The sequence below is a fragment of the Solanum lycopersicum genome, chromosome 6 (assembly GCF_036512215.1).
Source record: "Solanum lycopersicum chromosome 6, SLM_r2.1".
Classification (NCBI taxonomy): domain Eukaryota; kingdom Viridiplantae; phylum Streptophyta; class Magnoliopsida; order Solanales; family Solanaceae; genus Solanum; species Solanum lycopersicum.
Genome location: NC_090805.1, coordinates 5418013 through 5441637, shown reverse-complemented (window position 1 = coordinate 5441637; position 23625 = coordinate 5418013). Strand labels below are relative to the sequence as shown.

The following is a 23625-nucleotide window of genomic DNA, read 5'->3' as shown; positions in this document are numbered from 1 at the left end:
AATAGAACATGTGACAAAAATATAGAAGCGGCCGAATCCAACACATTGTATGGTAGTCAGTGTGAGAAACTTTTCAGTTTTCAAAAAACTGGGAAGTCCTAAATCGCCAACTAGCTGTCAGTTTGTTCCTATTATACTTTTCTTCTTTGTAGTATGAGTATCATCATGTCCTTGCCACTTTGTCTTAACATGTAATGGGTCATGTTAGTTCCATTACAAGTTATTCTCACTGTTTATGGTCCATTTCATTTAACGAAGGGGATACATGCCAGAATAAGAATTTCTGTTTTGTGGCCAGCAGCTGTGCATACACCAGTGTTCAGAGTACTATTTTATTGTTATGCAATTGCTTTCTCAATATTTAATAATTTTCTTATGCTCAAATATATTCCATTTTAGGATGGAGTTTGTTCTGAAGCTGCAATTCTTTTGGATTCTGGAGAAAGATGCAATATACAATTGAATGAGGCCCTTTCAGTTTCTCAAAGGGGCAGTGATGAAAGAATGTGCGCCATATGCAAACAAGCTGGAAAGATACTGTGGGTACCATTTGCAATTATGCACAATTATTTGATGATCAATAAGGCTCTTTCATGTCATACTGAGAAAAAAGTCAGCTCTACCTAATACATCTGCTTTTTCTGTTTTTATTATTTTGTTCCCAAGACATTGTCTGGTTACTGGATTGTGGATACACCCAGTAATGATTTTTCCATTTGGGTTATGCATTAATAGTTGTAAGTAGTAGTTTAGCCTGGATTAGAATGTCCATGTCAATGCCTTGATTTTTATCATTTGCTCTCAACATACTTTTCAGGATCTGCGATGGAAGAGGTTGCAAGAGATGCTATCATCTCTCTTGCTTAGATCCTCCACTAGATGATTTTCCACCAGGAGCTTGGCATTGTACTTTGTGTGTCAAGAAAAAGATTGAATCTGGTGTACATTCAGTGACTGAAGGAGTAGAATCAATTTTGGATGTTAGAGAAGTGGAAGTAGCAGATGCCAAAGGTTTGATGTAAAAGTATATTACATGCATAAGACATTTGTACTGGAGCTGTGAATATGTGATATAACTAGTTATTGACCTGTGTCATATCTCTTAATGTTGCTTGACTTCTGTTGATTCTTTCTCTTTACTGTTCTGTTTTCTTCTTTGCTTTTATGTTAGGAACGCATAGGCAGAAGCAGTATCTTGTTAAATACCATGGTCTTGCTCATGCACACAATCATTGGGTTGCAGAGGCACAATTGCTTATTGATGCACCATTGCTCATTGCGAACTATAATCATAAGAATCAGGTGAGAATTATTTTTCTGAAGACTTTTAGGGGTCATTTGGTAGAGTGTAAGCAAAATTAATGCATGCATTAGCTTTGTGTATTAGTAGTACCTTGTTTAGTACACTTATTCATGCTATGCATAATTAATGCCTGCATTAATTATACAATCTATTGTGTATTAAGGTGTGTATTACTAATACCATGGATTTCTAGTATTAGTAATGCAAGGGTTTTAATACATGCATTCACATGGTTAAAGACCTCATTGCCCCTCAAATCTTTTTTTACATCTTTTCCACCACGAAGGATATCTTTGTAATAAATATTTTTATACCATGCATGCTACTTTTAATTCACCAAACCAAACAATGCATAAGAAATCATCTATGTATAATCAACGCAAGCATAACTAATACGCTTGGTTTAGCATGATTTTTAAACACTCTACCAAATGACTCCTTATATGTTTTATTTTTTCTTCTCGCACATTTTCTGCCAAGTTGATTAAGTGGATCGTTATATGTTCAAACACATGCAAAGAATCATATGCATTTATCATAACAAATACTTTTTTTGGAGTTTTCACAAGTAGCAACTTTTCCATCATTTTAGGATGTAAGGTGGATCTCAGAGTGGACAGTGCCACATCGTCTCTTGAAGAAAAGATCACTGATGTTATCCAAGCTGCATGGTCCAGAGGCAGGTGAAAATAACAAATGCCTGTTTGAATGGCTTGTGAAATGGAAGGGCCTTGGCTATGAATATGCTACATGGGAATTGGGGAATTCTAATCTTCTGAACTCACAGCATGGTGAAAGCCTCATCGAGGATTTCAATATTCGTCGCAAAAAGGCAAAAAGGAGAATTGACAAGGTGCTTATTATCATGATATTGCAAGACTTTCTGTCAATAATTTCACTTTAATCTGATAAGTGATAAGTATCTTGTTGTTGCTAAAGTACTTTAAGGTGTCTTGTACTAGTTGGTTTTGTAACTCATATATTGCTCTGATTTTTATGCAACCTCAGTTTCTTGCTGTGTATTGACATAAACGGTAGGACATTCCCTGCTAAACATAAAATTTTGGCTGTTGTTTGAGGATATTTTGAATAATTAGTCAAGAAGAAATTTTTTAAGTTTTGTGTGCTTCAAGTTATATATTGGAAGTCGTTAACTTAGTAATATTATTTGTATGTCTTCTTCTGCAGAATCAGAAGGGGCAACTTGTCAAACTATCGACACTTCCTGCTGGAGGTTCACTTATAACAGATTCTAATCTGCTGAACAATGTGAACAAGCTACGCGAATGTTGGTTTAAGTGCCAAAACACCACTGTCGTTGATGACAAGGTGAGTTCATTTACATGGAATGCTTTTCTAGGTGGGAAAAGAGATAGTGCTGAGCTTTCTATATAATGCGGAATAAATAATGGATGGCTATATAATTATAATATATAAACGTCAAAGCAGTTGAAAAGGATTTGAATGTCGAGTTTGATTGATAGTTCTGAAGTTCTCATTTAATGCTGGGTCAATGGTATTGTTCTTCATATGCGCATTGACTCATCTTTGGAAATAGTGCTCAACATTCTATATAATGCGGAATAAAAATTGGATGGCTATATAATTATAATATATACACGTCAAAGCAGTTGAAAAGGATTTAAATGTCGAGTTTGATTGATAGTTTTGAAGTTTTCATTTAATGCTGGGTCAATGTTATTGTTCTTCATATGCACATTGACTCATCTTTGGAAAAACTTTGTATTCCCCTTTTTCTGCATGGGCCACAACACCCTGGATCTTTGCCTCCAAGTTATTTTTTCCCTTTTAGCATACTCTTCAAATTCCATAAAGAGCTGCTTTTTTGATCATCTCCACCTCATTTAGACACCTTTATTGTTGAATAACATCCATTCTGAATAAATAATTTCCCTATCTCCATGTTTCCATGGTTATTTTTAGTTCCATTCTTTCAATTTCCCTTTGATAGCTTTGAGTTTGCCTGCAAGAATGTAATCTTCCCCTTGATGATCCATGTGCAATTTCCCCCTTCCAGCTGAAGATCCACTAGCTCCATATCTTCAATGACTTATAAATCTAGTATTTCTAGTACAGTTCCTCTTGTCAGAGGGGAATCCAACTATGTCGAAATATCCACCTACCACCCAGGGATTTGTGGAGAAACCCTTAAATCCCTAATTTCCCACCAAAATTCTTGTTTTTCTCTGTTGCAATTTGGGGCATAAATCCCTGTCATATGCGAATTGAAATCGCAAGTTTGAGACTCGAATCTGCATGTCAAAGAACAAGAACTAGTAATGATCATCTCCTCCTTCCATATTTTACTATTTCAAATTGTTATATTACCCCACATCTGTTGTTTTTTCTTTTAAAAAGAGAGAGACTACCCAGTAGTTCCACTATCCTCCAAATGGCCATACTTATTCCCATGAGTTCCCATATACTGCTTGGGAGCCCACATGATTAAAGGTTTGTCTCTTGTCTCTTTGCTTGCTTGCAACTATTGGATTACTTAAATAGAGGCAATGCGTCCTTTTCATATCCATGAAGATCGACCCCAATTTGCTTTTTCAATTCTATAACATTCAGATGAATCCTTAAAGATGCATCCATTTCTCCCTCTATCTTCTCCTCCTACAACTATATCTTAAATGGTTTTGCTTCACCAATTTCCTCTTGCAACTATATCTTAAATGGTTTTGCTTCCTCAATTTACTATAGGCAGACTTGCATATGCATGTCCTTTTTGCCCCTTAATAATGTCAATTTTGGTTGCGTCTCTTTTGATGTAGGCATGGCATCTTAATAATCATCAACTTCTTAAATGACCAAAGGCCTAGCGGTCGATAAAGTTCTTGAGAACCTTGAGGTCTTAAGTTCAAAATTCAGTGGAGACAAAAAACACTAGGTGATTCATCCCATCTCTCCTAGCCTTGGTGGACAGGTGGGGGGTGGCAGATATCTCTTGGAATTAGTCGAGGTGCGCGAAAGTTAGCAGATATGCTTGAGTCATAAAAATAAATAAAAAATCACCAACTGCTTTGGTTTTGAAATTGAGGTAGATGGAGAATCTACTCTTTCTTTGTTCTCCATATTTCCAGAGCTGTGTAGGGAGTTCACAAAAGTAGACTTGTTTGCCTCAATTTCAATGAGCACTATGTCCATTCTATTAGAGATTGGCTTCAGTGAATCAAATTGATCCTGTTGTGAAACTTTTGTTCCACCGCTGCTTTGGGTCACTTGGCCTGTTGAGTTGGCCCAAAATTTTACTCCTTTAAATTTATGGCTCTCTGGTTGCTGCCACATAGCCTTATACTTAGCTTGAATTTTAAGAGACATGTTCATGCACCCCCCTTCCCCATCCATAATACAACTACATACTCTGCCCTCCTCGATATATGGCTTTATGGCCAATTATCTTTCATAGGCTTTGCTTCTTTTACGGAGAACACCTTCGTCGGGGTTTCACACCAAATGGGTATAGTGAAAACTAAACCTGTATTTGCAATGGTTATCTCTTTTCGGGCTTCCCCATCATTTCCTTTAGCTTTAATTCTCACCATTTTAGATGATTCTTTTGGAAAAGCTTACTCCTTTGTTTCCACCCATATGCCAAATGGATCTCTTAAGGCTTTGAAGACTCTTTTTGTCCAGATATTAATCAGTGAACCCATAGCTCTGTTCCATGTCCACTTCCCTTAAATCCTTTATCTTTGATTAAACAGGAGAAACCCATCTGCCATTTTTTTCTTGTTTGTTTCTGGAAGAGTTGCTAGTCATTCTCTTCTTTCTCCGTCCTCTTTGAATGTCTTGACATGCCATCCACATCAAAATCAAATGGCTTCAAAGTTATGTGTGCAAACCTGTATTGTAGTATGACTTCACAAATATATAATTAATCTCTTTGTTCGTTGTTAATTGATTAGCTTGTATTTGTTGATAATAAGGGGTGATTTGGTTTGAGGTACAAGCAAAAGTTAGTGTTGGTACATAAATCAGTACTGCTTTATACCATGCTTGATTTCCTGGAGCATAAATTGTATAAGCTGTGTCGAATTTAATACGGAAGACCAAATGTTGTATAGTTAATACATGTATAAGTTATATGGGAATGTATTATTTTATTTGCGATAGCAACAACATATTGGTGAATATGGTATTCAACAATCGAGTTAGCCACTCCAAACCTACTTCACCCTTAACCCTAAACCCTAAACCGTCTCATGTATGCCTTTCACACCAATATATCTCAATTCTCGTCCTTGATAAACTTTATTTGGTCCACATCATGGACTTGACTTTGATTTTCCTATATAAATTTTTATGATTGTCTTTGCCCTTAAGCTCTTCATACTGGTTTTTAAAAGTTGTCGTTGTAGCCGTTGTAGCCACTACCTTTGCTTTCTTCTCCACCTTTTTATACTTCTTTCTATTCTTCCGCTTGTCCTCCTTGTCTAAGCTTTTCTAATAATGCCATTTAAGTAGCCTTCTTTGCTTCCACTTTTTCTTGGACCTCCCATTCCCACTACTCTCATTTATGTCCATCTTCCTTCGAGACCCCTATCACCTCTCTCTAGTAGCTTCCATGATGCAACCCTTTATTGTAGTCCACATATTATTCGCGTCCTCGCTACACCTAAGCCCCCCATAGAAACCAACCTCTCCCCAAGTTCTCGACCTTTGGCATTAGTCAAATCTTCCCATTTGATCCTTGGTTGGTCATAAAATGTCCCTTCCTGCTCCGCTTGATATTCAAAACCATAACTACGAGCTTATGTTAGTCTGTAAGATTCTTTCATGGGATAACCTTGCAGTGTTTGCATAAATGTACCACTCTTACTAAGGAGTAGGTAATCTATTCAAGTCTTAGCCACCACACTACATTAGGTTACCAAGTCCTCCTCCCTCTTTTGGAAGCACGAGTAGATATGACCAAATGGAGAGCTTTAATGGTAGAGCTCCTCCTTCATTTCTATTACCAAAGACGAAGCTGCCTTGTGCAACATCATAACCCTTATAGTGGTCCCTATGTGACCGTTAAAATCTTCCCCTAGGATAGTGTTGTGAAAGGCGCTCGCCATAGCGCCTTTGGCGAATGGTGAGGCAAGGCGAGGCTGTGTCGCCATTATCCACCGAGGCGAGGCGACCTCAAATAGGCGAGACGAGGCGACCCAATGGCAACGTAAATGGCGTCGCCATTTTGATTTTTTTTTCAAAAAGTTTTAACTTAATAATATTAGTTTTTTTTTTCTATTTTCAAACTTTCATCAGACTTTCGTGTATTTCTCTTCTTCTCTTCCTCGAGTCGATTCTTCTTCTTCTCTTCCTCAGTCGCTGCTCTCTTCTTCTCTTCCTCAGTCGCTGCTCTCTTTTTCGTCTCTTTCCCTCGAGTTGCTGCTCCATTCGTCTCTTTCTCTTTCACTCTTCACTTCTCCCTGCCTTCACTACTCTTTTTTCCCCTCTGTTTTCTTCACTCTCTGTTTTGTCCTGTTTTCTCCCGGATTATTGTAAAATGCTTTCTGCTTTCACTGTGTTGTGACTGCTGTCCATTATTTTTTTGAAAAAAAATTAATTTTTCTATAGTAATTATTATAGTATTTGTAATATATGTAATTGCTATTGAAATTTTGAATATTATATGTGCAATTAAATGTTTTTAATTTTTGGTATTAATTGGCGCCTTGAATCAAAAAGGCGAGCGCCTCGCGGCGTGGCGAGGCAGGCGCTTGTCGCCTTTTGTCGCCTCTCGCCGTCCAAAACACTGACCTAGGAATAGCTTCTTGGTGTGCGGGATGCCTCTCACAACCTTGTCCAATTCCTCCCAGAAATGCTTTTTTGACCTCCTTGTCCAAACCTGTGGTGCATATGCACTAATCATGTTGAAAATCAGCCCTCCCACAACTAGCTTAATGACCCTCATCCTAACCTCTATCACTTGTGTTGTGCGGAATTTGAGATAATACGAGAAAATATATAAACGCGAAAAACAAGACAACAGATTTACGTGGTTCACCAATAAAAATTGGCTACGTCCACGGGAAGAGAGGGAGCAGTTTTATTATGGAGAGGCAAAAACAGAGTTACAGAATAGGGTTTGCCATAGCGTCTATATATAGTGCTAAGCTACGCCCTAAAAGGCTTGGGCCCAACATACAGAATCAACAGAAAATTAAGGGCCCAATACAACAACATTGTATACCGTCGGGCCGGGGGCGTCTCCGCCCCCCCGGACCCCTAGGCCAGGGGGCGCGTCGCCCCCCTGGACCCCCCGACTCGCTGACCGGGCAGCAAGACCCCCGTCCTTTCTGTTTGTAGCGGGTCCGATTCAAGGCATTCAACAACTTGCTCCTTAAATGAAGTGGGTTTGAATGAGTTGAGAATATAAAATAAGCAAGTCATTAACCCGCCCAAACGTAAACGGGTTGTGCAGGTCATGATTTTGCCACCCGAAAGTATAGACGAGCAAGAAAATACAGAGCTTTAACTAGAGCAACTTAATTACTTAAAATTGGAGAAGAACAAGAACATTTATAGGTGAGCAAAGTAAACCAGCTAAAGAAAGATAGAACCTGGAATCTCTGTCATAGATGTCGCCACATGCTGCCACCGCGGCCTCCTATCGACGGCATATCTTTTTTTTTTGTGTAATTGGTAAAGTGTATTCATCAACAATAAAAATATGCTGGCTACCTCCAAAAGTGAGCAATTACAAGCTTCCTGTCAACATTACAATCTGATCTACATCTTCTATATAAAATAGTTTACACCAAGAAGTAGAGTTTCAATACAATTCCATTTTACTTTATGTATGGAAATGGACCTATCTTTAAAGCATCTTTCATTTCTTTCCTTCCATATTGACCACCATATACATGATGGTATTAATCTCCACCATCTCTTTCGACTTTTACTTCCTCCTTTCCTAATCCAGTAACTCAAAAGATCCGATGTGTGCTCTGGCATTGTCCAGCTAGTGCTTGTTTTGTTGAGGAAAAGGTTCCATAGATGAATGGTGATCTTACAATTTAAAAATAGATGTTTATTGGTGTCCTCCTAGTCTGAACTAAAATCGATCTGGGGACTTATTCTCCGGCAGATATGGCCGGAATCACATCATCAGGGGTCAACAACATTTACTACAATGCGGAGATTAAATCATACAAAATCACTAGAATGTAAAGGTGTTATAGACTCTTCGTATGAATGGACTGAGAGTAGCAGAAAGTTAGTGAGAAGAGTGAAGATTAGCATTAAAGTTTTGCGGTGGCTGGTATCAATATTTATTGAGGCGTCCAAGGTACAAGGGAAAGTTATTAGGAGATGGAAGTTCAAGGAGCATTTTGCTGAGTTTTACTGCTCTCTTAAATACAACGAGAAGGGTAGATTTGTCAGTTTTATTGCTATCCAAGGTCAGAAGAAGTCTATAACTATTACACCGGAAGGTTCATACATGGGGTGGGGGTGGAGTAATATCGTCCACAAAATAGGCAGATTCATCTGTGAACCCAATTTGCAACCAAAACCCCAAGTTAACATGGGCAAACATTTAAACACATCCTATAGGGAGGCAGTTCAAAGCAGCAGGTGGATGGCAGATTCTATGAAGGGAGCAAGTTGCACGTGAAGGAGGCTCACATAGAATTCACAAGCGGAGCACCGCTGGCAGAAACAAATATTCTTAATAGATGCATCGTTGGAAGATTCCATGACACACTACAGGAGACCCCAGCTTTAAACGACGCAAGAAGATGGGCCTGCAATACTTGGAAGTCAGCCATAGGAGTTAATGTTTTTGCCATGAATGACGGCCAATTTCTGTTTGAACTCCCATCAATAGTAGCAGCAGAACATGTCATGTCGGGGGTATGAGTATGGAAAAAGATAAAACCTAAGCGTGTACTGGTGGAAGCCGACCACTAGATGTGGGCCAAATGAAGTAAGAAGAGATTGCAGTCTGGATAAGATCCATGGGATTACCTTTGAGCTTATGGTCATCGTGTATCTTCAAACAAATCAGTGACCAATGCGGCGGATTTGATGATAACCAGAGCGAAGATCAAGCTTGATGAAAAATCGTGTTCCATGCAATTCTTCAAGTAATTCCTCTATTACCGGAATATGGAATTTGTCTTTTACAGTTTTGGCATCTAACTCCCTATAGTCCACACAAAAGAGCCATGTTTTATCATGTTTCCGGACTAGCAGTACAGGTGATGAGAATGGAGAACGTCTGGGTTGAATAATGCCTCGTTGAAGCATCTGATCACATTGTTTCTCAATCTTATATTTCTGAAAGTGAGGATAGGATAGGGCCGAACTACCACCATACTAGTTCTTGGCAACAAACATATGCAATGGTCACAACACCACAATGGAGGCAGCTCTACAGGTTCTTGGAATAGCTCCTTGAATTCGGCTAACATCTTCTCGAGCTCACCTTGCTTAGAATCCTGCAAAAGGTGTAGTTGTGGTTGATGTAGTGTTGTTGTCCATGTAAAATGATCTACTTCCCCTTTACGTGAAAGCTCACGGTCAATAATGCAAAAGCCCACAGAATAGGCCCTAGTGTTTGCAACTACTTGATACCCAGGATAATATCAAAAGCATCCAAAGGAATCACATATAAATCAACACCGGAGGAATGATTAACTACACAAAATTGCATTGCTGTGCAAGTGCGCAAATTGAAAATCTTCTCTCCATTTGCCACTGATACATTGAGATTTCTTCGCTCTGCGATAGGCAAGTTTAAACGTTGGGCCGCCGTTGAGCTAATAAAATTGTGTATACTGTCCGAATTCACTAAGCTAAGCAACAACTTCTTATCGACCACAACTTGCAACTGCATAGTACATGGAATGAGATGGCAGTCTCTCCAAGGACCGTTGGTACTTATTCAGATTCCCCATCCTCTACTTCGAACCAAAATAACTTTTTGCACCGATGGCCTGGAACATAAGGATCATCACAGTTGTAGCACAATCTCTTAGTACGTTGGGCAGCCATCTAGGCGCGAGTCAACTTTTTTCAAAAGGATTAGAAGCACCTACCGTAGGACTCAGAGATACTGGGTAGTGGAAGCCTTTGCACTAATGTTTGAGATTGAACCGTAGCCTCTCTGTGTGCTATAATCAATTTGGATCTTTTTGCTGAAATGCTCTCACTAGACTCATTGCTTGTACTAGGTTAGATGGATTGTTCAATTCCACATCTCGACGAATAAAATCAACTAACCCTGTTGTGAACCTTTTTACTTGTTGGTCTATACGTTCAGACGATGCACAAGCCAACATTTTTTTGGAAGTTCCTCTGATAATCTTCAATTGAACTAGGTGTTTCAAGTTGATCAATTCTCCTAATGGATTTCTTTTCATTGGTGGGCCAAAACAGAAAGTACAATATTCCTTGAAGACCCCCCATGTTAAATTGGGTTCCTCTTATTCTAGTTGATAAACCCACAATTGCGCCTCCTCTACCATGTGAAAAGAAGCCAAATCAGAGGATCTTCACTGCCGTCATAAGTAGGAAAATCTAATTTAGTGTATCTGGGAAAATACCTCTTCCTCCATTGTTGTCACTAGTACCAAATATTGTTGTTGTTTATTCCTCCCAAGACAAACCTCTAGTTGTTCACCTGCCTTGCCAGTTCGTTGGACAGCGGCAGCGCTATTGTCTTCAAAATCAGCTCCCTTCGAATGTGCCTTGGTGCGGATTAATGTTTCAATATACTGCGTTAGTTAATAGAATTTTGCATCCAACCTTGCTTCTGAAATTGCTACTTTTGCTTCAGTTTGAGTTTGGGCTTCCCAGATTTCACAACTTTGCTTCTACCGTATTATCGTCCATGATGACAATCTCCGATACCAATTTGTGAAGGTCCCTAGTTTTGGATCGATTTGCTGGATGATTAACTGAAAAGTCAGGCCTAACAGTCAAAGTCTAAGCCCTTGTTCTTGTTCCTTGATTTGCCTATGATTGCTGAAATTTGCAATTCATTTAGAGAATTGCAGACCTAGGAACTTGTTTGAGAAAGTTCAGGATCTCTAAAACTTTATAAAATCCAACTTGTTTTATTAATAACGTCAACTCTCTTAAATAGGGGCTTACAATAGCAAGCGTCCTAATAAATTTGAAATTATAGAAGTCCTATAAAACTAAAATAGTTGTAATCCTAATCCACTTAAGGTAAGTTCTGGTCAACTAAAACAGCTAAAACAATAATTCAGAAATATTAATCATTCTTGGGTCTGTTATTTTGTTTTTTGACAAACACATCAATATCATAATCCCCATGTAAATAATCTCTATTCAAACAATCCATGTATCATCAATACAACAAACTAAACAATCACTCAGTTCTCGAGTTCGAGACAATAACCTGAAATGATCATTTATGGGCGCATAAGATATGGTTTGACTAATATGATAATATTTTTTGCAGGACCGGATAATGAAGATGGTTTTGTTTATTCTATCTTTGTCCGATGTCTGCTGTCCTTTTCTTATTGTCACAACTTCAAGTTCACTTCCCCAGTGGGAAGCTGAATTTACACGACTGGCACCAAGTATTGATGTTGTAGTGTACAGTGGAAGTAGAGATTATAGGAGGAGAATCAAGTCATTGGAGTTCTATGATGAAGGTGGTTTCATGATGCTTCAAGTACTTTTATCATCTCTGGAATTCGCCATTGAGGTACGGCTTGAAATAGATTATTTTGGATTTAATTTTATATATTAGGACCTTGACAGATATAATCAGGGCCAAGATTGCTAACTAGTAGCTTGGGATGATGTTTTCATCAGGGCTATTGGATATTCCACTGAAGGTTGTATCATTTTATGAAATGTTCTTTGTTTAACTTTTCTATTTTATCCTATTAAGTTGGTCGTTATTTTTAGTTCCCAATTTCTTGAGGATTCATGTTTCTCAGAGGATGAGAGCTGGAAGCTATTGGAAATTGACCTGTATTCATGCCGACATGCTTCTCCTCAAAAAAGTTATAACTATGTCCTAAAAGTTTGTGCACTTGCATGATTCTTGTGATTCTGAATAAATTCCTCCTTTGGCTAATTGCACCATTAAATTATATCAGGAAGCAACTTTTAAATCCCAAGCGAAGTTATAAAATTTTACTAACACTTGTATATGATGCTTTGTGGATAAGACATTACTATTTGTTTTCAAAGAATAGGATTTCACCTAATATTTGGGGTTAGTTTGTGATGATGTAAAAGAAATTAAACAATCTGTACTTGATCAAAAAAAAGAAGAAAGTAAAGGCAAAATAATAAGCAAGTATATGTTAATGAAGAAATGCAGTTTCTTTCTTACCTATTCCGCCCAATCTGTCATAATGTAAATGTGGTACTTGAAGTAGAGAGCTACCTCTATAGTCCTTGGGATTAATATTAAGATCTTAACTTTATTAAAATATAATCAAAAGAATGTGTATTAACTAGTAGTTGTGTTAATGCAAATGGAGCTTTGGTGTTTCTAGTATCTCTTGGTTTCTTTCTCGTGCAAGCTTTCTTTTATTTTTTAACATGGGTTGCTGCCTTTGAACTCAAAGGTCACCCTTAGTATCCAAGCAACTTTTAAAAAGTTTTTTGATCTAAAATTTGTTATGTTCTTGGTTGGTAGTTATGTTAAAGTCATGTAGGAATTAGTCAGCAATCTAGTTACTTCCAATTCATTTTTGGGATCTCTCTGAGTTGGCAAATCTTTGTTTTGAGTAACCTAAATGTTTTTTTTTTTGTGATAAAGGTAATGCTTCAGTTCGAAAAGGCGCATTGCTTTACAATTAGTTGTCATGTTTGTCTCCACTTCCTTTTTTCGGATTAATTACTGCTTGATTTGCTTGAGCCGAGGGTTTCTCCGAAACAACCTCTCTATCTCGGAGAGGTAGTGGTAAGGATTGCACACACTCTACCCTCCCCAGACCTCACTTTGTGGGATTTCACTGGGTATGGTGTTGTTCAGTTTGAAAAGGTTTTCTGCCGTAGTACCCTTGTATTGCATTGAATTCTTTTGGTGCAAAACAGTGCAATTTTCTTCTGTATGTAAAAGAAACTTGGAATGTTGTCATTCTATCCTTTGGTGTGACTTTAGAGTTTATAATAGTTTCTAAAAGTTGTCTTTTGCTTATTCCCTTGTAATATTATAGCCTTAGTTTTTAATACCATTATTCAAATGGGTTTTCAGTGTATTGTTGACTTAGTTGAGAGGCCAAACATTACTCTCTGGTACTCATGATTTATGATAAGGAAAAAGTTCAAGAACAAACAACCTTAGGTAATAGTTCTTCATCTTCTGCACCTAGAGTAGTCCTTTATTCTGTATTTTGGGCTCCGTAGCCTTTTCTCATCTTAAATATATTCCAAGATCCTTATTCAAGTGTTGTTCTATGCTTCATGCTGTGAACTTATTGACAAGAAATCCTTGGTAGACACTAGTAACATTGTATGTCAGTACTTAGGTAGTACTGAAAAACCATAATTACAAAAAGAAGAAAAAGATTAAAGTCCTTCCAATGCTAAACCAGGAACTAGATGGACCCTAAACCATCTATGATTGACTCAGTCTCATTGGATTACACATTTGTACACCAAAAACGGAACAACAAAATACATTTAAGCTTGAGTTCCTGCAGGTTGTTGCCCCTATTTTTCCAAAACATCTATCATTTCTCTCTCTCCATATAGTCCACCATATACAAGCAGGTATCATCCTCCATCTTTCTCTGTTTGTAGCCCCAACTCCAGCCTCCTCCCAACTGAAAAGAGTCTCATCAGTCTTAGGAAATGCCTCTGAGATCAAGGAAAATCTGCCACAGTTGATCAGTGAAATTGCTGTGTAGAAAGAGTTGTTTTACTGTCTCTGTATCCTTACCACATAAGGAGCATCCGTTGCATAGAGATATACCTCTCTTGGCCACATTGTCCAATGTCAGAACTGCTTCATTGGCTAGCAGCCAAGTGAAGCAGGTGAAGCATGCCACTTTTTGTGGCACTTTGACTCTCCAAATTTGCTTCCAAGGCCATTTGAAGTCTTGATTTTCCATAAGACTGGTATTTTTATATCCTTCCTTCACCTTGTATCTTCCTTTGTTGTGCCCATGCTACCATAAATAGTCTTCACCTGGTTGGATTCCTTGGAAACTCTCCAGTAGTTTGAAAAGTTCATTCTGGGAATTTCCCAGTCACTCAAGTTTCTTCTAAAGATCATATTCCATCCTTGTGGTGACCACATTTCAGCAACAGTTTTCTCTTGGTGTTGAGACAAAACAAAGATGTCAGGAAAGAGATCTTTGAGGCTCACAGTACCCACCCATTTATCAATCCAAAAACTTGTTTTTCTACCATTTCAAACTTTGACAGTTAATTGATTACTGAGAAACTGCCAGAATATTCTAATGGATTTCCAGAGGCTAATACCATAGGGGGTGTTGACCTCTTTAGTTACGCATGTGTTCAGTTGCTCATACTTGCCCTGTACCAGAGGACTCGTCCTCCTGATGGTACCTCCATGGCCACTTGATCTTTAGTGCTTTGCTTTGTTATTTAATGTTCTTCCATTTGACCAAATAAAAACCCTTCCTTTCCTTGCTGCCTTGCCACAAGAAGTTTCTTCTGACTTTATCCAACCTTTGCACTACTGACTGGGGTATATGAAAGAGAGATAACATATACGTAGGGAGGGCATCTAAGACTGAGTTCATCAAAGTTAGTCTGCCTCCCAGGGATAGATATTGTGATCTCCATCTGGTTAGTTTCTTTTCACATTTCTCCAGAATTGGATTCCAAATATCTATGAACCTATACTTGGCCCCTGAAGGCATGCTCAAGTATATTGATGGCAAAGTGCCTATAGCTATAGCACCTCCTAGGATTTGAGGAAGGTGATCCATTTCTAGAACAACATTAATTGGATACAAGTGGCTTTTGTTCCAATTTATATGGAGCCCAGAAATAGCTTCAAAATACACCAATATTAGTCTTATTATCAAGAGTTGCTCCTTCTCAGCCCCACAAAAAATTAGTGTATCATCAGCATACTGCAAATGTGTGATCTCTACACTGTTTCCAGCAACCTTGCTAACTTCAAATCCCTGAATTCTTCCTGTTATCTTAGTTATGTTCAACATGTTGTTGAGTACTTCCGTGGCTATGATGAACAGGAAAGGGGATAGGAGATCTCCTTGCCTGATCCCTCCCTCTATGTGCATTGAAGAATCCCTCCGGTGACCCATTAATGAGTATTGAAAATTTCACAGTTGAGATACAGAACTTGATCCAGCCGGTCCACCTCCCACCAAAACCCATTTCACTCAACATACTTAAAAAAATTCCCAATTCACGTGGTCATATGCTTTCTCAATATCAAGTTTGCATAATATACCAGGTTTTTTCTGGGTCACTCTTTAGTCAATTGCTTCATTAGCTATGAGCACTGCGTCTATTATATGCCTGCCTTTGATAAAAGTCATTTGTTGCTTGTCTACCAATTTATCCACAACTCTCTTGACTCTTTCTGTCAGTAGCTTGGAAATCAACTTGTAAAAGCTTCCAATTAAGCTGATGGGTCTGAAGTCATTGAGTTCTTTTGCTCTGTCTTTTTAGGAATCAGTGCTATGTAAGTTGCATTATAGATTTTTTCAGACATCCCAGTTGAGTGAAAATTGTGGAATGCCCCCATAATGTCTTGTTTAATGATGTTCCAGCATTTTAGATAAAAGCATAACCATCAGGGCCAGGGGCTTTTTCGACAACACACATCTTTAGACATTCAAAAACTTCTTGCTCCTCAAACGCAGCCTGCAATACTTCATTACAATCCTCTGTAATGGTAGGGTGATTGCTAATATTTCCAGATGGCCTCCACTCCGGTTCTGTATATAACTTCTTATTCTGGTTGATCTTTTTAGAACCTTTTGGTGTGGATTTTCACTGGTTTAACAAGAATATTGTAGTCCTTCTAAGCCATCCTAAGTTTCATTAGTTTGTCGAGGGAAGTTCCACTTCTTATGCATTGTAAATTGGTGCGTTTGTCCCCCTTCGCAACTATTTCCTCTTCTTGTTTGGGGTTGTGGGTGGTGGGTGGTGGGTGGGGGTGGATGGGGGGTAGTGGTAGAAAACTGTTGGGTTTTCTTACACTATCATGTGGTTGCTGAGCTGTCTGTACTTGAAGTGGATTGAGCTGGTGGATTAAGTCCTGGGAGATGCTGGGCTCTGAAATATTGGTATAAACTATAAACACAACCTGTAAGTTAGGGATGACATACATCATAGAGACAGAGATTGAAGAGTTTGTTAGAATATAGTCTTAGGAGAGGAGGTGAAATTTGTAAATTGCTGTTTAGTGTTTTCCAGTTGTCCCACAAACATTTTGTTGTTTGAGTTTCATCTAATTATTTAGTTGTAACTTGTAACTCTAGTCCTGATGGCCTTTACTTTAAAGAAAAAGGAAACTATATTTCCTGATGGCTGATGAACTTCCTAGATCTGGGCCAGAAAATGAAACTTGCAGAAATCATTCACAGATGATGTTTCGAATTCCGCCCTAGAGTTTCTCTTTCTGATTTGGTTTTCATTTGATTCCCCAAAAAATGGAAGTGTATTCTTCTGTTTCCCCAAAAGTTGGAAAGTTCTTACTGCTTCAAAGTTCTGTAGCTGTGCTTCTTATTCTCTCTTGTATCTGCAGGATGTAGAAATATTGCGCAGCTTGAGTTGGGAAGTGACTATTATTGATGACTGCCAAAATGTAGGAATTTCTGGTCATGTGGAGCAAATTAAAATGCTTGCTACTGGCGTAAGGGTGCTTCTTTTCAATGGTCCAATGAAGGTATCTTCCATATCTTGCCTTTTTCCTTAGTAGAAATGCTTTCATTTAATACATCATCCTTACAAGACCCTCTAATTTTTACAGATCACCTCATCTGAGTATCTTAATCTACTCTCGTTGCTCGAATGTAAAATTGGCGTGGACAAGACTGGTGGCCTGGAATCTGACTTCAATGAGCATCTTGGAAAACTGAAGAGAGTCACAAAGGTCACTGCACCTTGCAGCAAGCCTGAATCTTCCAAGTTCGTGGAGTATTGGGTTCCTGTTCAGATTTCTGACTTGCAGCTTGAGCAGTATTGTGCTACATTACTCACAAATTCTACTGCTCTTCGCACTTTCACTAAAAGTGATCCTGTTGGGACTCTCCGTGATATTCTTCTCTCTGTGCGAAAGGTTAGGTGTGTCATTTCATTTGATATTTTTGCATTTATGGATGATGTAAGTGTTGTTACCCTTTTTCTCTGTTCCGTTTTCTCTTCGAGATGGCAAAGGTGATTGGTTCTTGCGGCATTGAACATTGAGAAAAAGAGAGCTTCTGAACAAAAACATTTATCTCGACTATAATTAACTAACTAGCTTAGTGGCTGCCAAGGGTGACACGTAGTGGTCAATGAAGTGGGAGGAGAATCATGAGGTCTTTGGTTCAAATTACAGTGGAGGCGGTAAAAGGTAGTAGGTGATTTTTTTCTGTCTGTGTAATCCCGGAAGGCAGAAGGCAGAGTTACCTGGTACCTGTGCTGGTGGAAGGTAGCAGGTATCCAGTGGAATAGTCGAGGTGCATGTAAACATGCTTGGACACTAGTGTCATAAAAAAACTAGCTTAGTGGCACAATGAAAGTGAAAGCACTGTTTTGGAATTACGATTTACGTTGAACTTTTGGTGTTCCATTGCCATAGACAATATTAACTTTTAATGTTCATTCTCGTCGTCAGAAGTCAATGAAAGCGACTGCTATATTGATAGTTCTCTGAATTATATGTGCTTGCTTTTGTTTGTAGTGTTGTGATCATCCATATATTCTGGATCCTTTGCTGCAACCCTTCAATAAAGGGCTTTCTCCTGCTGAAATGCTGGAAGTAGGAATAAAAGCAAGTGGAAAACTACAATTCCTTGACAAGATGCTCACAGAGTTGAGACTCCGACAACATAGAGTGGTTGTCCTTTTTCAGGTATGTATCTCTGGTACTGTGTTAGAACTAACTATTTATTTGTGGAGTCATATTTGAGTGCCTATATAGAACGGATCAAGTAAGATAGACTCATCTTGTCTATAGCATCTCACAGCCATTTAAAGACGGTTGCTTGAACATATTGAGAGATGGAATTGAAGGGATTTGAAGAACAAAATGAAATTGGTACAAGAACCACATAGGCTAGGCTTATGTGAATTATACATAATCCAGACAACTAGGCCAACCCAGCCCATTTATTTTCTGAACTGCAGGTCATGGGCTGGTCCTGTTAACTTCCTTAAGGGACAGTTGTGAGTTCATCCTGCTGATATATTTAATGGTCCCGATTCAAAAATTGAACCTCTGAACCATTTTTAGCAGGCTGAACTGGGCCTGGTAATTAAACACGACTTCTTTTTTAAAATTTTCATATACCTTACCTTTTGTGTTAAGTTATGTTTACTAAATCATGCTATCATAAGTAAATTGTTGAAACCATTCATAAGTAATATAGGCACATCTAGAGATATTATCTGTAGCAACAGTAACATTTTATTCAAATTCATCACCATCTTCTAGATGTGTACAAAATAATTCAGTAAATTGTTCTGCTTTACATAATTTCATGACGATTTGATAAAATATCCATTTGACAAATGTCAGGAATCTGATGAAAGTATTTTAGAATATCTTCTTTCTTCACAGGAATAGCCAGTCCAATGGACTTACGAATCTTAAATCTTAAAACTATAAAACAATGAACTTTCAACTAAATGAAGCAATATACTTTGTGTTTGATTGGACACGGAGTTCAAGAAATAAATGGAGACTTTTGACACCTAAGCTAATATATGCAAAGTACCAAATTTCCCTTACAACCAGTAATTAAATGCACGGTGGTGAAAGTTACACATGTCGTTTCATTTTTTCCTTCCTAGTAATGCCTTTTACATTGGGAAATCCAATAAAAGCAGATTCTTCTTCTGTCTCTCGTCATCCAGAGGAAGAATCACTATCTATCTATTCATATAGACTAGTAATGGTAGCTCGTGCTAGCACGGTCCCACCATATGACATTTCTTTATTTCAATTCATATGACATTAATAGAATCTTAAGAGTCAAACGAGTTTTTTGTATTTCCTTTAAATATTAAGTTGCTATTATTGTGATTTATAATACTTTATGTAATTTTCAATAACTAATATATATATATATATATATATTACTTTCTTTGTCTCAATATATGTGACATTGATGGAATTTCGAAAGCCAAGCAAATTTTGTGCATGTCTTTTAGATTTTGAAGTATTTAATTATTATGAGTTATAGTACATTTTCGTCATTTTCAAATAATGTGTTACTTTTTCTATCCCAATCTATGTGACATGGGTAGAATTTTGAAAGTCAATCAAATTTTTGATGTCCTTCAAATTTTGAAGTTGTTAATTATTGTTATCTGTAGTATTTTTTATGTTACAAATAATATATGTTATTTCCTCTATCCCAATTTATGTGGCACCAATAAATTTTGAACTTCAATCAATTTCTTTTAGATGTCTTAGGTTTAATTACCTCTTTGATTTTTGAAGATCCATTAATATGCTTTCTTCACAATTATCGGTAGGGCTACCTTTCAGTGTTGATGGTTTAGCAACATACCGTTAAAAGAACAGGCCAACGAAAGTTTCATCTTGTTGCTCGTTATGTGTATTATTAATTAAACAGTACTCTAATTAATTCTACTAAAGATCCACTAATTGAGTGCTGGGAGAAATTAATGTGAGAAAAGTACTGAAAGAAAGATCTAATCCCAATATATGTCAGTCACCAAAGCAGCCTTGTGGTAATAAGAAATACAACTAAGCAAAATTTAAGTGAGCCCCATGCTTTCAGAAAGTTGTATGGATTCTTTTTATTTTCAAGGGACAAATTAGTCCATTAGATACAAAAAGTTGAAACGCAACCACACTACTCATTTAACTAACCAATTGAATTACTTCTTTCATGTGAATTACAAAATAGCCTCTTAGGACTTTTCTGTCAATTCCCATAAACGGGAAGCCCCTCACATTCACTCTTACTAATGGTAGTAATATCAACAAATGTGGTTCCAGGGCTCAGTCGTTTGCCAAGCTTTTATTTTATATCAAGTGGCCCCAAATAGTCATGTCTTAAAGGGTAAAACGGGGATGCTAACTTTTAATAGTTTTTAGATAGAAATAAGTTTCATTCAATTTGTTACCAGCTAAGAGGAAAGTTTGTTACATAAAGTGGGGCAAATGGAGTAGTATATATAGTAGAATAATAAAGATAGAAAGTTCTACATAATTATGTAAAATTGCTCTAAGAGTAAAACAATCTTATTCCCTATTTACTATCTTTTAATGTGTCATCGTCTGACTAAACTAATGTGTTGTATGTGGCGGGAGTAACTTAAATGTTATTGTTTTGTCTAACATTGAGCATATTGATTTTCACTTGGCTAGAGTATCTACAAAAGTTGTGCATACTCGTTATTTCTGCTCCTTACAGTGTCTCTTAAGGTTTAGTCGTCTAAATAATAGTATCAACTACAAATATGATTGTGTTTCTAACATTTGCATTTGGCAGTTTGAATATTTAAGGATTGTTTGAACTATCAAATTTAGAATATGACAGCCACATCTAACATGAAAATATTCTCGAAATTGTTAACTCAATTGACTTCTAAAGTTTTCACTATGTTATCATCATTGTTGGATTGTTGAAAGCAATTTAAAGCATTTTAAGATCAGCACCATGAAAAGCAACTTATTGCTGGGTGTGTCCCTCCTCTGGAAAATGCTGTCACATACTCAAGGCAGGATAATATCACTTTCTAGTTTCTAGGTGCACATTCTGGGAGCACTGAGGGCTCTCCAGTGTACCTGCACAGGCAAGATATCAGATTGGGGAAAATAGATTGTACTTTGCGGTGGGATTTGATTCTTATGACATCACTAGACTTAATTCAAGGTCGGAAGTTTGGTTCGATTGGGTGGAGCACGGCCGTAATCTGATGCACAGAACTACATTCAACAGAAAAACCATGGAGTAGATATGCTAGTCTTACTGGAAGCTTCAAGGATAATGAAGCGCAGACAAGAACATGTAAAATAAAAGAGGAGCATGCTCTATTTTCTGCTCAAGTAAAAACAAGTTTGCCAGATTTTATAAGCATCGTAGCTGTACAAGGTGACAACAAATCTGTCATAATCCCAGAAGTTACTTTTAATGTTGGTTGGAGGAACATCACATTTAAGATTAGTAGGTTCATAAAAGAAGAGTCAAGTCCTATTATTACTAACACCTTCCTAAAGGCAGATCCAAAAATTCTATATTCTAAAACTATCATAACCAGTTAATGGAGAACCTGTAAATGGAAGTCGAAGGAGTCAACCTTATTACAGTGCCGATGTTATCAAAAGAAAAAAGCGCAAAATAGCTCTAAGATCCGTTAGGGCTTTAAGCGCAATGGGGCTGACAAAACGTGAGCTTTAATGAAAAGAGGCAAAGGCCAAAAGAATACAAATATACATGTTAAGTCAAACACCAAGACTAATAATTATAAGCATTAATGACAAATATATGAGAAAAAAAATTCAATTTCTAATAAAGTGAAATATCAAACATTAATTGTCACCTCTATGAAGAGGCTCATTCGCAAGGAAAAGTATGCCATAGGACCTTTAAGATAATACTAAAGCTCATATTAAGCTAGGTGAAGCGCTCAACATGTTTTAAGTCTTGCTTCAGGGCTTAAGCATGTCTTTGACAACATTGCTAGTGACAACAAAATTATTGTACTGGAGTGGACACAACTGCTGAGAATGGAGTGTTGGGAAGATGTTTGTTTGGCAATTTCGACAAAGAGAACACTATCAAATATGAGAGGATGCATGGACGTATTAACATGAAAGAGTACTTTTTGGGTGAACATTTATGAAATGGCGGATGATAAATTCTTATTTGAGTTTCCAACAAAATACATGGTGAAGCATGTGCTCCAAAAGGGAATGGAGTTGGAAAAAAGAAAGATTCCATTGGAATAGTGGATTGCGGTAGTTGGATGTTTTACAAATAGATGAGGAGAGTGGACATGGGTAAGAGCCATGATATTTACCCTTCATCTACGGAGAAATAGGATCTTCAAAGCAATCAGAGGGCAGTGTGGAGGCGACTAGAAACAAAAGGGGAAGCATCTATGAAAAACCACCTTAAATGGACAATATTTAAGGAGATGAAAGAAGTGTCCCAAAAAAGGTGAATATTGAGGATAAATGTTCAATCTTTATTATATCATTTTGGAGTGAAATATCGACCATGGTAATTGCTTGTGAAGAGAAGATCATTTTGGATTACTCTCATGTTTTAGAGATGCACTATGAAGCTCTTAGATTGGACGACTGTTTTAAAGAGTGAGGAGGTCACATGAGACCCGTAGACTCCAACACACAAGTCGGCGTATTATCCGGAGAGGAAAAATAGTGACAATTTTTCTCCTAAATTTGGTGCTATATTGTACAACAATGGCCCTGATATTATGTTAGAAATAATGGATAAATTTTTTATTGAAATGTGAATCTGCACTTTTACACTGTGCCGTTTTATAGACACTATATTACAATTCTTTTCTACATATGATGGCATATTCAAACCTTTTCCTATTCTAGTGACTATCTTAAGCACTTTTAGGAGAGATATGATTAGTGATGAGGATAGCCGAGACAAGATGAGAGTGAATTTAGTGGAGGACAAGATGCTGGAAGTGAGGTTGAGATGGTTTGAGCATGAGATGAGGAGATGCATGGAGGCTTCAGTGCAAAGTTGGCTGTGGATGGTTCATAAAAGGTTAAGGTAGACCGAGGAAGTTTTTGGGAGAGGTGATTAGACTGGGCATGGTGCAGTTTTAGCTTATTGAGGCCTTGACCTTAGATAGGAGGTTGTGGAAGACACAGATTGTGATATAAGGTTATTAGGTAGGAGTGCATTGTCATGTTGTTTGTCCATGCTAGTAGTCGTATTATTACTCTTGTAGTTTTTTGTCTTTGGTTTCTATTATTATGTGTTGTTTCTTGTACTAATACCGTCGTAGAATTTTGTTGTAGTACTCGTCTGTAACTGTAACTTTCTACTGTTTTTGTCTCTATCTTTTCTTTCTTGTACTTTCACTACTATTTATTGATTTTTTTTTGAGGCGTGGGTCTATCGTAAACAACCTCTCTACCTCTGAGGTAGGATATGGTTTGTGTACACTCTATCCTCCCCAAACCCACTTTGTGGGAT

The 23625-nt window shown here is 37.6% G+C and overlaps 1 protein-coding gene across 12 annotated transcripts in view; it reads left to right on the top strand.

Moving 5' to 3' along the window:
* LOC101255404 (helicase protein MOM1-like) overlaps positions 1 to 23625 on the top strand; it is a 50198-nt gene that overhangs the window by 11948 nt on the left and 14625 nt on the right. For all 12 annotated transcript variants that reach the window (XM_069299044.1, XM_069299039.1, XM_069299037.1 and 9 more), the window contains exons 5-13: positions 400 to 539; positions 818 to 1011; positions 1172 to 1302; positions 1896 to 2156; positions 2492 to 2632; positions 11748 to 11999; positions 17007 to 17147; positions 17232 to 17540; positions 18147 to 18317. In XM_069299044.1, the coding sequence (XP_069155145.1) occupies positions 400 to 539; positions 818 to 1011; positions 1172 to 1302; positions 1896 to 2156; positions 2492 to 2632; positions 11748 to 11999; positions 17007 to 17147; positions 17232 to 17540; positions 18147 to 18317 (1740 nt within the window). The remainder of the gene's footprint in view (positions 1 to 399; positions 540 to 817; positions 1012 to 1171; positions 1303 to 1895; positions 2157 to 2491; positions 2633 to 11747; positions 12000 to 17006; positions 17148 to 17231; positions 17541 to 18146; positions 18318 to 23625) is intronic.